General features: G+C 29.9%; 7 protein-coding genes across 12 annotated transcripts; 4 read left to right on the top strand and 3 right to left on the bottom strand.

Annotated features, from left to right (window-relative positions):
* Window positions 1-271: 271 nt before the first annotated feature.
* LOC108743142 (beclin-1-like protein) lies at window positions 272-2,280 on the top strand. The gene is made up of 6 exons (XM_018478602.2): window positions 272-664; window positions 727-887; window positions 1,010-1,161; window positions 1,254-1,773; window positions 1,826-2,040; window positions 2,101-2,280. The coding sequence occupies exons 1-6, from the start codon at window positions 544-546 to the stop codon at window positions 2,210-2,212; spliced, it is 1,281 nt and encodes a 426-aa protein (XP_018334104.1). The 5' UTR covers window positions 272-543; the 3' UTR covers window positions 2,213-2,280.
* A 204-nt stretch (window positions 2,281-2,484) lies between these two features.
* Window positions 2,485-5,515, top strand: LOC108743151 (CCR4-NOT transcription complex subunit 11). 2 transcript variants are annotated; one of them, XM_018478614.1, is made up of 10 exons: window positions 2,485-2,646; window positions 2,714-2,805; window positions 2,861-3,006; window positions 3,057-3,182; window positions 3,240-3,409; window positions 3,470-3,596; window positions 3,654-3,863; window positions 3,925-4,230; window positions 4,629-4,792; window positions 5,318-5,515. In XM_018478614.1, the coding sequence occupies exons 1-9, from the start codon at window positions 2,609-2,611 to the stop codon at window positions 4,782-4,784; spliced, it is 1,371 nt and encodes a 456-aa protein (XP_018334116.1). In that variant the 5' UTR covers window positions 2,485-2,608; the 3' UTR covers window positions 4,785-4,792; window positions 5,318-5,515. The 2 variants fall into 2 exon arrangements, with proteins under 2 accessions (XP_018334116.1, XP_018334117.1); XM_018478615.1 differs by having other exon boundaries at window positions 5,310-5,398.
* On the bottom strand, window positions 4,799-5,582 carry LOC108743153 (ATP synthase subunit s, mitochondrial-like). Its single transcript, XM_018478617.2, has one exon. The coding sequence runs from the start codon at window positions 5,493-5,495 to the stop codon at window positions 4,932-4,934; it is 564 nt and encodes a 187-aa protein (XP_018334119.1). The 5' UTR covers window positions 5,496-5,582; the 3' UTR covers window positions 4,799-4,931.
* A 68-nt stretch (window positions 5,583-5,650) lies between these two features.
* On the bottom strand, window positions 5,651-7,118 carry LOC108743135 (probable protein BRICK1-B). Of its 4 annotated transcripts, XM_025977692.1 has the most exons (4): window positions 6,916-7,118; window positions 6,780-6,862; window positions 6,660-6,714; window positions 6,273-6,365 (listed from the first exon to the last, which is right to left on the bottom strand). In XM_025977692.1, exons 1-3 carry the CDS (start codon window positions 7,040-7,042, stop codon window positions 6,688-6,690), a joined length of 237 nt encoding a protein of 78 aa, XP_025833477.1. In that variant the 5' UTR covers window positions 7,043-7,118; the 3' UTR covers window positions 6,273-6,365; window positions 6,660-6,687. The 4 variants fall into 4 exon arrangements, with proteins under 4 accessions (XP_025833475.1, XP_025833474.1, XP_025833477.1 ...); XM_025977691.1 differs by lacking the exon at window positions 6,273-6,365 and having other exon boundaries at window positions 6,563-6,714; window positions 6,916-7,116; XM_025977690.1 differs by lacking the exons at window positions 6,780-6,862; window positions 6,916-7,118 and having other exon boundaries at window positions 5,651-6,365; window positions 6,660-6,720.
* Window positions 7,119-7,304: 186 nt separating this feature from the next.
* On the top strand, window positions 7,305-10,813 carry LOC108743139 (beclin 1-associated autophagy-related key regulator). Of its 2 annotated transcripts, none has more exons than XM_025977688.1 (8): window positions 7,305-7,540; window positions 7,597-7,702; window positions 7,778-8,094; window positions 8,155-8,324; window positions 8,413-8,572; window positions 8,629-8,805; window positions 9,179-9,302; window positions 9,382-10,813. In XM_025977688.1, exons 1-8 carry the CDS (start codon window positions 7,344-7,346, stop codon window positions 9,541-9,543), a joined length of 1,413 nt encoding a protein of 470 aa, XP_025833473.1. In that variant the 5' UTR covers window positions 7,305-7,343; the 3' UTR covers window positions 9,544-10,813. The 2 variants fall into 2 exon arrangements, with proteins under 2 accessions (XP_025833473.1, XP_025833472.1); XM_025977687.1 differs by having other exon boundaries at window positions 7,306-7,540; window positions 9,176-9,302.
* On the bottom strand, window positions 9,990-11,835 carry LOC108743141. Its single transcript, XM_018478601.2, has 3 exons — window positions 11,551-11,835; window positions 11,369-11,497; window positions 9,990-11,282 (listed from the first exon to the last, which is right to left on the bottom strand). Exons 1-3 carry the CDS (start codon window positions 11,689-11,691, stop codon window positions 11,154-11,156), a joined length of 399 nt encoding a protein of 132 aa, XP_018334103.1. The 5' UTR covers window positions 11,692-11,835; the 3' UTR covers window positions 9,990-11,153.
* Window positions 11,836-12,194: 359 nt separating this feature from the next.
* LOC112905387 (beclin 1-associated autophagy-related key regulator-like) lies at window positions 12,195-12,774 on the top strand. The gene is made up of 2 exons (XM_025977699.1): window positions 12,195-12,457; window positions 12,537-12,774. Exons 1-2 carry the CDS (start codon window positions 12,359-12,361, stop codon window positions 12,696-12,698), a joined length of 261 nt encoding a protein of 86 aa, XP_025833484.1. The 5' UTR covers window positions 12,195-12,358; the 3' UTR covers window positions 12,699-12,774.
* The last annotated feature ends 260 nt before the right edge of the window (window positions 12,775-13,034 follow it).

Consider the following 13,034-nt stretch of genomic DNA (forward strand, 5'->3'; position numbering starts at 1 on the left):
TTTAAACTAAGTCATTTATCTAGAAATTATTTGTTTTTAAATTTAGGTGCCCTGTAGGTAATATAATATAAAAAAAGTAATAAGTACAAAGAATGTTAATAATGTGATAACAATACTCAATTAATTAAATGCGCGCTTTAACTTTGTTCTAATTTTCCAATTTTTGATATTATCTATTTCTTTAACAATATTTTCTGTTAAAATACCAAATTTAATTAATTACAATGTATTTGTGTTCTAAACTCTAATTTATTCTTGGATATTATCAAAAATAATAAAAACAAGTTAAAAGAAAAATTCAGTAGTGGAAAAATTGAAAAATATTTATTTTTAGAAAGTAATGATTTGGGTAAATATATCTTGTGAATCAGTACATCATATTATTGACATGCATGCAGTGAAATGTCAAAGGAATCAGCTGTTAGTAGGGTTTTGTGTGCATAAATCGAGTTCTGCTACATTGTGCTTCTATTTTGAATTTTAAATTTAATGAAATGTGCAAATTGTTTTAATCAGCGTACTTATTTGTTATTCAAAATGTGAATGATGAGAATGGCAGAAGAAAAAGTTCTTGTCTCATTTGCTTGTCAAAGATGTTTACAACCTCTGAGATTGGATGACTCTTTTAACAACCTAAGTGAGCATACATTAGCAGAATTACATTGTAAGTAAATACAGAGTTTTAAATGACTGTTTAGCTTTATGTACACAAATACTTTGTTTTAGTACCAGTTCAAAATAATGTAGAAATAGATTTGGACTCACAAACAACTAGTTTAGATCACTTTGTGCAGCCTTGTCGTCTCTCTGATTCTGGCAATGGTGCTAATGGTTTCATGCTTGTCACAGACACTGGAGAAGTAGAACTTATTAGCAATCAGCTTAAGGTCAATAAGTTTACTATATATATTGTCAGTCATTAAATTAAATAAAGATAGAACATACAGATTATTTTCCTATACAAGCTTTTCTACTTATTAAAGCTAATTTAATGTTATTACAATTGAAGGTGAAAGCTGCCTTGTTTGATACTTTGTCGGGGTATTCAAATATAGATCATCCATTATGTGAAGAATGTACTGATACTCTAATAGATTTATTAGAAAAACAAGTAGAATTGACACAAAAGGATTATGAAGATTACTATGAATATTTAAAAAAGTAAGTTTTGGATTGTACCCATACAATATAAAAATTATAGGTATTGATAGTAAAATCTATTATAAAACATTTTCAATTGTAATTAAAAACAGACTTGAAGAGGATACCCAACAACCTCAACTGGACTCTCTTGAGAATGAATTGAAAGAACTAGAGGAAGAAGAAAAACGTCTTATTATAGAACTAGAAAACCTTCAGTTAGAAGAAGAAAAAATCATAACTGCCATTAATGAACAAGAAACAGAAGCTGAAAGACTCAAGCATGAAGAAGATAGACTATGGAGAGAATACACTCGTCATAGACAAGATTATTTGCTCACTGAAGATGAATACAGAAGCCTAGAGTGTCAACTATCCTATGCACAGTCTCAGTTAGATAAATTAAAAAAAACAAATGTGTTCAATGCAACTTTTCACATATGGCATGCAGGTCATTTTGGCACCATAAACAACTTCCGATTGGGACGTCTTCCTTCAGCTCCTGTAGATTGGTCAGAAATAAATGCAGCATGGGGACAAACTGCACTTTTATTGGCTGCTTTAGCCAGAAAAATAGGATTAACTTTTGAGCGTTACAAATTAGTTCCTTTTGGAAACCACTCATATATTGAAGTGAGCTTTTACAACAATTAATTTATATTTTTTCCAAATTGTTACTTAATAGGTCATAGCAGAGCAAAAAGAACTACCGCTATATGGATCAGGCGGTTTTCGTTTCTTATGGGATACAAAATTTGATTCTGGAATGGTAGCGTTTTTAGATTGTTTGCAGCAGTTTAAAGAGAAAGTAGAAGAAGGTGATAAAGATTTTCGCCTTCCTTATCGAATGAATAAAGGAAAAATAGAAGATTCGTCTTCTGAAGTAAATTATTCTGTGAAGTATGTTTTATCTTTTCAGTTTTTAGACATAACTACGTTACTTATTTTTTTCATTTAAAGGATTCAATTCAACTCTGAAGAACAGTGGACCAAAGCTTTAAAATTTATGCTAACAAATCTTAAATGGAGCCTTGCTTGGGTCTCCTCACAATTTAATTCAGATGATGATTAACTAATTTTAGTTAAATACTGTATAAATAGTTATTATTTTACCAATAAAATGTTTTTGTTTTCTTTTAAGATGAATTTCATTTTAGTTTCCTATGTCCTTAGAAAAAAGTAAGTTATTAAAATTGCAAATGTAGTATTTGAACGTTCTACACGTTAAAGTTTGCCCTCGGTTTTCTGAAAGCAACTAATTGCTAAATCTATGCTCTATTCATAGACCTTATCTATGTCTATGTATTAGACTCTATTGTAAAATTTGTAAAATATGACCAATGACATAACATGGACATAACCTGTAAAATGCTAGTATTAAGCTAGTACATTATTAGATTGTTTTCGTCCCAAAAAAATTAAAATGTAGTAATATGTAATCATTAAAGTGTTTTCGGATTTTGTGATTATGGCCCTAACAACCGAACAATGTGATCTTTTGTTAAAGTAAGTACAACTGATGTAGTGTTATACTACTGCATAGTGAAAAAGTTTTAACTTGCCTGTGTTGTAGTGTTCTTTCAGAAAACAACGTAAAATCTCAATCCTTTGAAAATCTATCTACAGAAGTCTTAAAAAAATTTGATCAGTCTGATTACTTTAAAGGTATGTTTACAAAAATGTACTAATTACTCTAAAGATAATAATTTAAACCTTTTAGTGGGATCATGTTTGGTTGTACTACTACAGCAAGATCTATTTGAAATTCCCGAACAACGTTTAGCTGCAATTACGTTAATTTATGAATTATACAAGGGAGAATCTATTATCAATAGTCCTTTTGCAACTGTCTTTATTCATTTATTGGTAACTTGGTTTAAGGAAATAATCTTGATTTAAACAGAAATTACTTTTAGAATCCTCCAGAACATCAAAGTAATGTGGGTGCTCCCAAACTCGAATATCCTGGACAACTACCAAAACTTGGTGCTCCTGAAAAGCATTTTATAGCACAATTGATTTCAGATATACCAAAAGATGCAGTATGTCAATAGAAAATTATTTATAAATTAAAACTTAATTTTTTATCTTTCGTACAGATTATGAAAAAGACACCTTTGCAAATTATAAATTCTGATAATGTTGGACCGATTAACATTGATCTTTCTGCCATTCAACTAGCCATTGCGGAAAAGCAATCTGAACTCCCCCAAACTTGTAGAAGTGCAATTCCAGCAATTTTGCCATTTCCAGAGAAGTCCGGTAAAGGGTGAGTAAAGTAAAAATTTCGTTCTTATAAGATATGTAAATGAAGTAAAATTCTATTCAGGAATACAGTTGAATCGGACAAAAAAGAAGACATAGCAAAGAAAATAGTTACAAATGAGAATTTATATAGAGTTTATAAACCAGAATTTTTAACCCTCATGCCACCACTACATAATGCAAAAGATGAAGTAGACAAATTCATAAATTTATCTAATTAGTCATTCACAAAAAGTTGTATATTGCAGCTTGTCTGGTTAAATGTAACAACACCAAAGGAACATCTCATTGCCTATGATACTACAATGTGTGTCCCAAACTTAGCCGGGCAGGAAGCACGATTATTGATGCAAAAAGCTTTTAAATCTGCACTAACAATTCCACAACAGCAACAACTACTTCATGAACTTGATAGTGAGCCCAAATTAGTTTACCATATTGGTTTAACACCTTCTAAGGTTGACTTTTATTCTTTGGAATTGTACAAATTATACATAGTATATTATTTTTCTATTTAAGCTCCCGGAATTGGTCGAAAATAATCCATTAATAGCTATAGAAGTGCTGTTAAAGTTGATGCAATCAAAACAGATTACAGAATATTTTAGTGTCTTAGTAAATATGGAAATGTCACTCCATTCAATGGAAGTTGTTAACAGATTAACCACGACTGTCGACTTGCCAACTGAATTCGTACATTTGTATATTTCCAATTGTATATCAACGTGCGAAACTATAAAGGATAGATACATGCAAAATCGACTTGTCAGACTCGTCTGCGTTTTTCTGCAGTCGTTGATAAGAAATAAAATAATTAACGTTCAGGTAATTAATAGGACACATGCTTCTGTAGTCTACATGATAATATTCTTGTAACACTTTAAATAATGATAAGCAAGTTTTTTAATCATGCAAAGGTTAATTGTTTTGTATGCCTGATGTAACTTTTTTCGCAACTTTATGTTTAATTGCTAAATTATGTGAATAATGCAGTAATTTCAATTCCAAATTATGGTAAATTCAGTGTATTGAGGTTTTAGAGAAGTATGATAATTGAGAGCTTCATTTTTTTAGTCTTAAGGTCAAAGCAGATTTTATAGATACCCTTATTTTGAATTGTGTACCTTTTAAACTACTTTCTTTGCTAAAAGTTCTGCCTGTTTGCTATTTTATTTTTTACAATTCTTTTTCTCAAATTTTAAGAATGAATTTAATTTGTGTAGGAACTATTTATCGAAGTGCAGGCCTTCTGTATAGAATTTAGTAGAATTCGTGAAGCAGCAGCACTATTTCGGTTACTAAAACAACTTGAAACAGGAGAACTTGGCATTGGTATATCATCTCCCACGTCAAATTCAGTGGGAAAACTAGACGGTTGATGATTTTGGTATGTTTCAATCATTTTTTTTTTAATATTATCTTGTTTATGGCTATGTATTCGTTACATATTAATTTAATTTAAATGCATTCGCAAAAATTACTTTAATACTGTATAACTAGATTAATTAAATTCTACAACACTTGAATTATTTATCAAATTCTATTTTACATTTAGGCAGAGCTTTTTTTAAGTGTTCTAAAACAACTTCTCTTTTTTTAACAAACGGCAAATCTCGTAAAATAAGTTGTTCAAGTCTTGTTAATATTTCGAGCTTTATTAATCCGGAATCGCTTATATTGTAACATGAAGACACTTGTAAGTACATTAATGATTCTTTTATTGGATGTAACATCCCTAGCGCAATGTTCTCTAAATAGCCACATCGATGTAAAATTAACTTTTCAATGTTGCGGCAATTTTTAAAATGTACAAAACCGACATGCATTATTGATGAATTACTTGCGTCTACTTCTTGAATGCAAATATTATTCCCTTCCGGTGGAATCTTATTATAATCGTTAAGGATTTCAGGATTGTCACAAAGACGTACAGCACCCCCATTCCGTAGTATCCACTCTGCACATGTTCGGTCTGGACCAAATTCTTTTAATCTATCTTCATCTAACTTATTGAACGATATATTCAACCAGGCCCAAAAGTAACGCTTGATGGCTAACTTATTTATAATTTTACTTTCATTGAAATACATGGTTTGACTTTTCCTACTTACTACTCTTTTATTTAATTCAAAAAGTACATTTTACAATTTGTTTATTTTTAGTTGTTATTTGTTAGTTAAAATTTTGAGGTGCATGTGACAATTTGAAATGACAAGCCAATTTCAAATTTTTAAAAATGCTTTTAAAAAAATCTTAGTGGTTAAAAACAACTACAATAAATTAAATATATAAATGAGTAAAATAATATATATGTTTTTATTTATGACATAGTAGTCTTTACTTCTTTATGTGTTTCTTCTTTAAAATCTATGTTGCATAATGGGAGATAGTTTTGAAGGAAATTTACAATTGCATCCTTGTCTCTTACATAGGGCAAATTGAAAAGAATCAATTCTTTCAGCTTGTGTAGCTTATCTAGTTTTTTCAAGCCTTCACTATCAATATTATTACACTCAGAAATTTGTAAATATAATAAGGATTCCCTTAGAGGTGCCAACATGCCAAGTGCTTCGTTTTCCAGGTAAATGCATTTATGAAACTTTATTTTCCTTATGAACTTGCAACCAACAAAGTGTGGGAAACCATGATGCATTATAGATGAATCGGTGGCATCTATTTCTTCTAGAAAGAACTTGCTCCCTTCTATTGGCAGTGAATTATAATCAGATAAATATCTAGAAGATTTACAAAATTTTACGGATGCCCCATTCCTCAACAACCACTCTGCACATGCTCGATCAGGGCCAAATCTTTTCACACGATCTTCGTCAACGCGATTAAAAACTATATTTAACCATGCCCAAAATGATTGATTAGTTGTATGAACAGTAGTAACTGTTTTTAACAGAGTAGGGTAAAGTTTTCTAGCCCACATACTTCAATATTGAAAATATATTAAACTAAAAGAAAATTATATTCCAGTATAATTCCTTACATTAAATTTTACCTTAATAATCTATCTATAGATAATTTATGCAAGGAATTTATTTTAAAATGAATGTTTTCAATAATTCCTATTTATAAACAATTACCTTTTTGATCGCAGTACAATACATAACCTCGTTTCTTATTATGACAGAACAGAAAAATACAGAAATTGGTTTGATTATTGTATTCTAATCAAATTTCATAAATAATTCCAAGAAAAGTTTTTCATATATAAAATAAAAAAGTAATATGTATTTAAAGCTTACTTAGAGAATGGACATTAATGCAAACAGCTTATGTTAACGTTTCGCCTTTTGTTACCTAAAAAGAAGAAATGTTCTTATCACCTACATGAGCATTGGCATTATAAATAAATAAATACATACACAAGCTTCTAGATAATCTATTTTCCTTTCTAAGGTGGTTAATTTTTCATTTAATGTTGCCAATTTTGAACGACACGACATATCTGCAATAAACGAAATAAATTTCCAATATATCAAAGAAACGAATTTCTCTTACCAAACGAATTTAAAAAGTCGGTTATTTTCTTAATGCTTACAGTAATAATTTCAATATACTCTCTATTTGCCCAATCTTGCTGAATTTGTTTTTGAAATGCTTCCCTGTGTGGTGCAGCCATTTTCATATTATTATTTATTTTAATAATGAGTTGGTTGTGTTAAAGGATACGAACTTTATCTTCATTCAAGAAATTTGAATGTATATCATAAAAGTATTCATTTTAAAATTAGATACATGTTTGATTTATTATTTCACTGTTTATTTATTTTTATGTTTTGTTGACAAAAAAAATTAAGTACATTTTAAATATGGGATGGGACCATCGGTGGTACTTTTGATACTACATTTTAGTGCTTATAGGGTATTTATTTTTTATTATCTGGTAGTACAATTGTATAACAAAACAATTGAAAACAAATATTGTTATGGCGACTACAAATTCAGACGACAGCACATCAGTTCCTAAAGATTTTCAGCTGTCTTCGTCCTTAGACAGTGGCAGCCGCATCAGTCCTAATTATTATAGGTGCCAGTTATGTAACAATTATAGGAAAGTTTTTTACTGCAAGGAGTGTGTGCATAACGGAGATATTTATAAAAGTAGTTCTCAGTGTCCAGAAAGGTTGTTTGAAAATCATTCAGTAATTTGAATATTTGAATATGTTTTATTAATTATAGGTATGCCGACAAGCAAATAAAGTTATTACAACTTAAAGCAGCAAGAAAAGCGGTCGAAGATAATTGTTTAGATAAGTTAGAAAGGAAACAAAAAATCGACGTTTTGGTTTGTATTATAACAACTGTCAAAAGTTTATTAACCTGTATCATCATTATTTTTTTAAATTGATATTACTTTCAGGGATCCAAAATTAGACAATCAAGAGATAGAATTGAAATTTTGAGGCTCTCTTTGAAAGATAGAAGAGAAAAACAAAAAACTTATAAAGCAAAAATAATCGAAATAATTGGTAAAAATGAAAAGTTGACAAAAAGCTTGCCAAAGTATGAAGAAAGAGTGGAGAAGTTGGGCTTATATGTGGCATCTAGAAGAGAAGACAATCAAAGATTAAAAGATAAAATATTAAATGAACAAGCTCAATTGCAAAATGTTGTCAAAACAAGAATTCAACAACTTGTTCAGTACATTTTTCCCATTTCAATTGTACTTCCTAAAATGTAAGTAGTCAGTAAGTACTACAGTAAAGTAAATGTCATATTAACTAATTAAGTACACAGAGAAATTGAATCTGGAGAGGTGGATATGGTCACTGCTCTAGCTGAAGCTACCAGAACAACATATATCAGCAACCAGTGGGTTTATAATGACAATTCTGGAGAACTACAGTATTGCATAGTTGCACCCACATTACCTGGCTCAGGAAATTATTCTTCATATAATATTTGGGGTTTGTTTCAATCCTTTTGAAAACTGATTTAACTTAAAAAATGTCAATATAAATTAGTTACATTTGATAAATAAATATGAAATTTTAGTTGCTCAAAATAAAGATGCTGTTCCTGGAAGTAGTTCTACAATTGCAGTTGACCATAATCCAGCATATAGCATAAGTGCTGCTCTAACATATACTGCACAGCTGATCAGCATTATAGCATTTTATTTAGATGTTCGACTGCCCTACAGGATGTCTTACAGGTAAAATAAGAACTTAAACATTTTAATGTTATATATTTATGCTTTCAATGTTTTAGTGATTTTTGTAGTAGTGATATGCCTGAGCAACAATTCTCTCGAAGGGTAGCAAGACTTAATGCAAATATATTGCACTTGTGTTTCACACAAAACACCAGTTTAAACTCTTTGCATCCCACCAGGACTTTACATAACATACTACAATTATTAGATACTAATATAACTGATCTAGGCAGGTATGCAAATCAAGTGTCCTGATTTTGAATTTATAAAACTAAATTTTACATTACATAAATCAAATAATAAAGTATATACTACAAAATTTAAAGCCATAAAAGAAGAAATTGTATTAATTTAGTTAGTTTTCAGTTTTAAATATTTTTAGTCAAAATCATTTTTTTATCTTTTTGGGATATCCATTTAGTCTACTTGTTTAGTATAGTATAGAGTATCCCAAAACATAGTGCTAAACAAAAACAGAAATGAAGAGGATCGTAATGTTGTTTCAGAAAGCCCACTAGGTCCTCAACTTTCTTGTTTCCATATAATAGTAGTATATGGAACACTGTATATACTCATGCATATTCTAAATTAATATATTTTCAGAAGAGGGCCCATAGAGGCTGATACTCAAATGGCGCTCGACTTGGAGGACCAAATAGCTAACGATCTGCAAACCAGTGAAGATTCTGATTCAGAAGAGGGTGATAGTTTTCCTTGTGAATGGGAAGCTGTAAGTTTCTTCAATTTTCAGTTACTTTTAAGTATTTCTGTTTGGGTTTGTAGGCCATCAATTATTTTGTATGTTTTAGGTACCCCATATTCAGTGTCCTGAGGTACCAGCAGGTCCGGTCAATCTCCCGCTTCCCACGCAAATGACGAGTACACAACAAGCGTCTAGTGTAGCAGGTGGTCTTGTTACCAGTGCTGCTAATAGTATAGTATCAATATGGAAGGGTTGGACAGGCAGGTAGTTTTTTCTATATTTTAAAAACCGCCCTCGATAGGTGACTATTTATTATCATGTTTGAAAACAGACATTTAAAGTATTTTGCCCTTGTTTCAAAAGTCACTTTTCATTTGAAGATCATTCAAATTAAAATTTAAAACTTTATACACATCAGTGCAGTTGGTTTTACAAATGTATTTATATAACGCGGGTGGCTCTTAATTAAAATTGCACATTATAATATTGTAATATGAGAATTTATCGAATTGTCAAAATGAAAAAGTTATAACTCGTTGATAGAGTGCATTATTTTATCTATTTGACGTTGTTAAAGTAGTTGTACCTGTTGTAAAAGTTTAATGCTTAGCGTGATAAGAAATAAAGTATGTATATTTTTCAATTCAATTTTACGAAATGCTTTGGTAGAGTTTTAGGAGCGTTTTTCTAATGAAAATAATCCATACATTAAAATGTTTGTTCATATTATATTTCGTTTAAATAGTTAATCTCATCGGTGGCCATTTCGTCTATTATTAAATCTAATTAGAATTAAAAAAAAAACATTCTTAAAACTATTTTGATAGCAACTGCCACTGCCTTCTAAATTGGTAAACGGTTTTTCAATTTAAGTCTGAAGCGAGCGTGTAAAAAATAGTACAGTGTACCAAGATTATGTTGAACTTTAATGCTAAATTTAATCTTTTTAAAAATATTAAAGTATTACACGTTTTCAAAACTAAATAAGTAAATATAAGGGAAACAATTTTATACAAAATAGTGGTAGGATTTGTTTTGAATTGAACGTATCTGTAAATAACAGATAAGACACATAAAGAATACGTTTACTTAGCAGAATATGTGTAATTACATAGGTGAACATTTTTATAATTTACAACCACATGAAAAAAACGTTCTTTTAAACTCAAAAACAGTTTGCCTTTATAATATCAATTTAATTTGATTTTTCTAGTTATTTAAATTTTGTACAAAAACTTTCTTTTATTTATATCTGAGCCCCTTAATAACAAACAAAATCTGCTCAAAAATCTAAAATTTAGTTAAGAATAGTATTTATAGCCACATTACATACAAATTACATAACAATAAATATTATCAAGATTATATTTCTACAAATTTTGTAACATAGATATTAAGCGTATTTCAACATTGAATATATAAGAATTTAATGTTATAAGCATGTAGATGCAATTATTACTTTAAAACAATTTGTGATACTAAAGGGTTAAGTTATAATTTTGTACAGCTTGTACTTTCAGTAAAAATTCGTAGAATCACTTTTACTTTTTCATTAATATGGGCCCAAAAAGTTTTATTACAGTAGTTGATTTGGAAAGGTAATACTCAGTGAATAAACACATAGAGCTATGTATAAAGGATATATAAGATAAATTTAATTTAATAAGTAATTAATATAATATACATGTATATGTTACCTAGCCAATTCATACAAATACTTAATCTAAATTGAATGCTTGTAAGACAAAAAGTAACAAACTCAGTTTTTCATACAACATATCACAAAATAAATAGAATTCTAATTATGATTAAAAATTCCTTATCACACTTTTTAATAACCAATTTCGAAACTGAAAATGTAGTATTGATATACAAAGGTTATGTTTCATTATCATTATTAGTTTCATCAAAGTCTTCAACAGAAATAAATATTCCTCCATTAGAACCACCTTCAAGAGCATTTTCTACCCCATGAAGAGGACATTCGACAGGACAGCGACCATTACTCTAAAATTTAAATTTGACTTATTGGATTTGCAAAAAATGGATAAAGAAATACACCTTGAGACAACAACACTCATCAGTTTACTTACATGGTAAAGTCTATGCCTTCTTTGAATGGACATACTTCTTCTAATTTTTTGCACTAAATTGTATTGTAGATTTAACTTCTCTATGCATTCTTCACATATTGTTTTAGGAAGATTATCATACTTCTCTACCTATTAAAAAAATAATTATTACAACACATTTAAAGCAGTTATCGCTGACTTACTGTAATTGGAAGTAAAGTCAGCTTCTCAAGCAGCTGCAATTCCTTCGCTTTAACCCCATAAAAATGTATTACGTATCGTTTTTGTTCTGAACACAGCCTGCAAATAAATCCAGTCATAACTGCTCTAGCATAACTACCCATTTTCAAAAAAAAGTCTACATAAATAACTACTATTTGCAAAATTTTTGATTGTTATAATTCATTTGATGCCTCTTTGACTTTGACATTTACCTTCCCTATGTTTGACAGTGTTTGTCACATAGACAAGGTTCGACAAAGTTTGACGACAGGGCATGATACATAGATAAGGACATGAATTTTCTAATAAAAAGAATCATAGAATGTTAATTCATTTTTTTGTAGAGGTTAGTTCAACACAATTCATCCGTGCCTTTTTTAACTTGTAAGCAATTTATTTGCTCATTTATTAATTTCAACTGCAAATCTTGTTACTTTTAGTTCTTAATTTTTATTGATGACGTACTACTTTGTTTGTTATGTATTATTTAATTTATAACTAAAGTAACCCCATCCCTTCTAACCTAATAAACAAAAAACATAAACCACACAGGGTCTTTTAGCAATAAAGTATTTAAAAATTTTTTTAATCATAATACGATAAGTATCCCAAAACATAGTGCTAAACAAAAACAGAAATGAAGAGGATCGTAATGTTGTTTCAGAAAGCCCACTAGGTCCTCAACTTTCTTGTTTCCATATAATAGTAGTATATGGAACACTGTATATACTCATGCATATTCTAAATTAATATATTTTCAGAAGAGGGCCCATAGAGGCTGATACTCAAATGGCGCTCGACTTGGAGGACCAAATAGCTAACGATCTGCAAACCAGTGAAGATTCTGATTCAGAAGAGGGTGATAGTTTTCCTTGTGAATGGGAAGCTGTAAGTTTCTTCAATTTTCAGTTACTTTTAAGTATTTCTGTTTGGGTTTGTAGGCCATCAATTATTTTGTATGTTTTAGGTACCCCATATTCAGTGTCCTGAGGTACCAGCAGGTCCGGTCAATCTCCCGCTTCCCACGCAAATGACGAGTACACAACAAGCGTCTAGTGTAGCAGGTGGTCTTGTTACCAGTGCTGCTAATAGTATAGTATCAATATGGAAGGGTTGGACAGGCAGGTAGTTTTTTCTATATTTTAAAAACCGCCCTCGATAGGTGACTATTTATTATCATGTTTGAAAACAGACATTTAAAGTATTTTGCCCTTGTTTCAAAANAATCTATTTTCCTTTCTAAGGTGGTTAATTTTTCATTTAATGTTGCCAATTTTGAACGACACGACATATCTGCAATAAACGAAATAAATTTCCAATATATCAAAGAAACGAATTTCTCTTACCAAACGAATTTAAAAAGTCGGTTATTTTCTTAATGCTTACAGTAATAATTTCAATATACTCTCTATTTGCCCAATCTTGCTGAATTTGTTTTTGAAATGCTTCCCTGTGTGGTGCAGCC

Source organism: Agrilus planipennis, unplaced genomic scaffold (assembly GCF_000699045.2).
Source record: "Agrilus planipennis isolate EAB-ADULT unplaced genomic scaffold, Apla_2.0 scaffold429, whole genome shotgun sequence".
NCBI lineage: Eukaryota > Metazoa > Arthropoda > Insecta > Coleoptera > Buprestidae > Agrilus > Agrilus planipennis.

Excerpts from the sequence above, each read along its gene's own strand:
- LOC108743142 (XM_018478602.2), top strand. The coding sequence starts at position 544 with ATGATGAGAATGGCAGAAGAAAAAGTTCTTGTCTCATTTGCTTGTCAA. Across the intron at positions 888-1,009 it reads TTATTAGCAATCAGCTTAAG|GTGAAAGCTGCCTTGTTTGA; the intron begins GTCAATAAGTTT and ends TTACAATTGAAG. Across the intron at positions 2,041-2,100 it reads GAAGTAAATTATTCTGTGAA|GATTCAATTCAACTCTGAAG; the intron begins GTATGTTTTATC and ends TTTCATTTAAAG.
- LOC108743139 (XM_025977687.1), top strand. The coding sequence starts at position 7,344 with ATGGCGACTACAAATTCAGACGACAGCACATCAGTTCCTAAAGATTTT. Across the intron at positions 7,541-7,596 it reads AGTTCTCAGTGTCCAGAAAG|GTATGCCGACAAGCAAATAA; the intron begins GTTGTTTGAAAA and ends TATTAATTATAG. Across the intron at positions 9,303-9,381 it reads TTCCTTGTGAATGGGAAGCT|GTACCCCATATTCAGTGTCC; the intron begins GTAAGTTTCTTC and ends TGTATGTTTTAG.
- LOC108743153 (XM_018478617.2), bottom strand. The coding sequence starts at position 5,495 with ATGTATTTCAATGAAAGTAAAATTATAAATAAGTTAGCCATCAAGCGT.
- LOC108743141 (XM_018478601.2), bottom strand. The coding sequence starts at position 11,691 with ATGGGTAGTTATGCTAGAGCAGTTATGACTGGATTTATTTGCAGGCTG. Across the intron at positions 11,498-11,550 it reads TGACTTTACTTCCAATTACA|GTAGAGAAGTATGATAATCT; the intron begins GTAAGTCAGCGA and ends TTTTTTTAATAG. Across the intron at positions 11,283-11,368 it reads GAAGGCATAGACTTTACCAT|AGTAATGGTCGCTGTCCTGT; the intron begins GTAAGTAAACTG and ends TTTAAATTTTAG.
- LOC108743151 (XM_018478614.1), top strand. The coding sequence starts at position 2,609 with ATGGCCCTAACAACCGAACAATGTGATCTTTTGTTAAA. Across the intron at positions 3,183-3,239 it reads CAGATATACCAAAAGATGCA|ATTATGAAAAAGACACCTTT; the intron begins GTATGTCAATAG and ends TCTTTCGTACAG. Across the intron at positions 3,597-3,653 it reads TACATAATGCAAAAGATGAA|CTTGTCTGGTTAAATGTAAC; the intron begins GTAGACAAATTC and ends TGTATATTGCAG.
- LOC108743135 (XM_025977690.1), bottom strand. The coding sequence starts at position 6,340 with ATGTGGGCTAGAAAACTTTACCCTACTCTGTTAAAAACAGTTACTACT.
- LOC112905387 (XM_025977699.1), top strand. The coding sequence starts at position 12,359 with ATGGCGCTCGACTTGGAGGACCAAATAGCTAACGATCTGCAAACCAGT. Across the intron at positions 12,458-12,536 it reads TTCCTTGTGAATGGGAAGCT|GTACCCCATATTCAGTGTCC; the intron begins GTAAGTTTCTTC and ends TGTATGTTTTAG.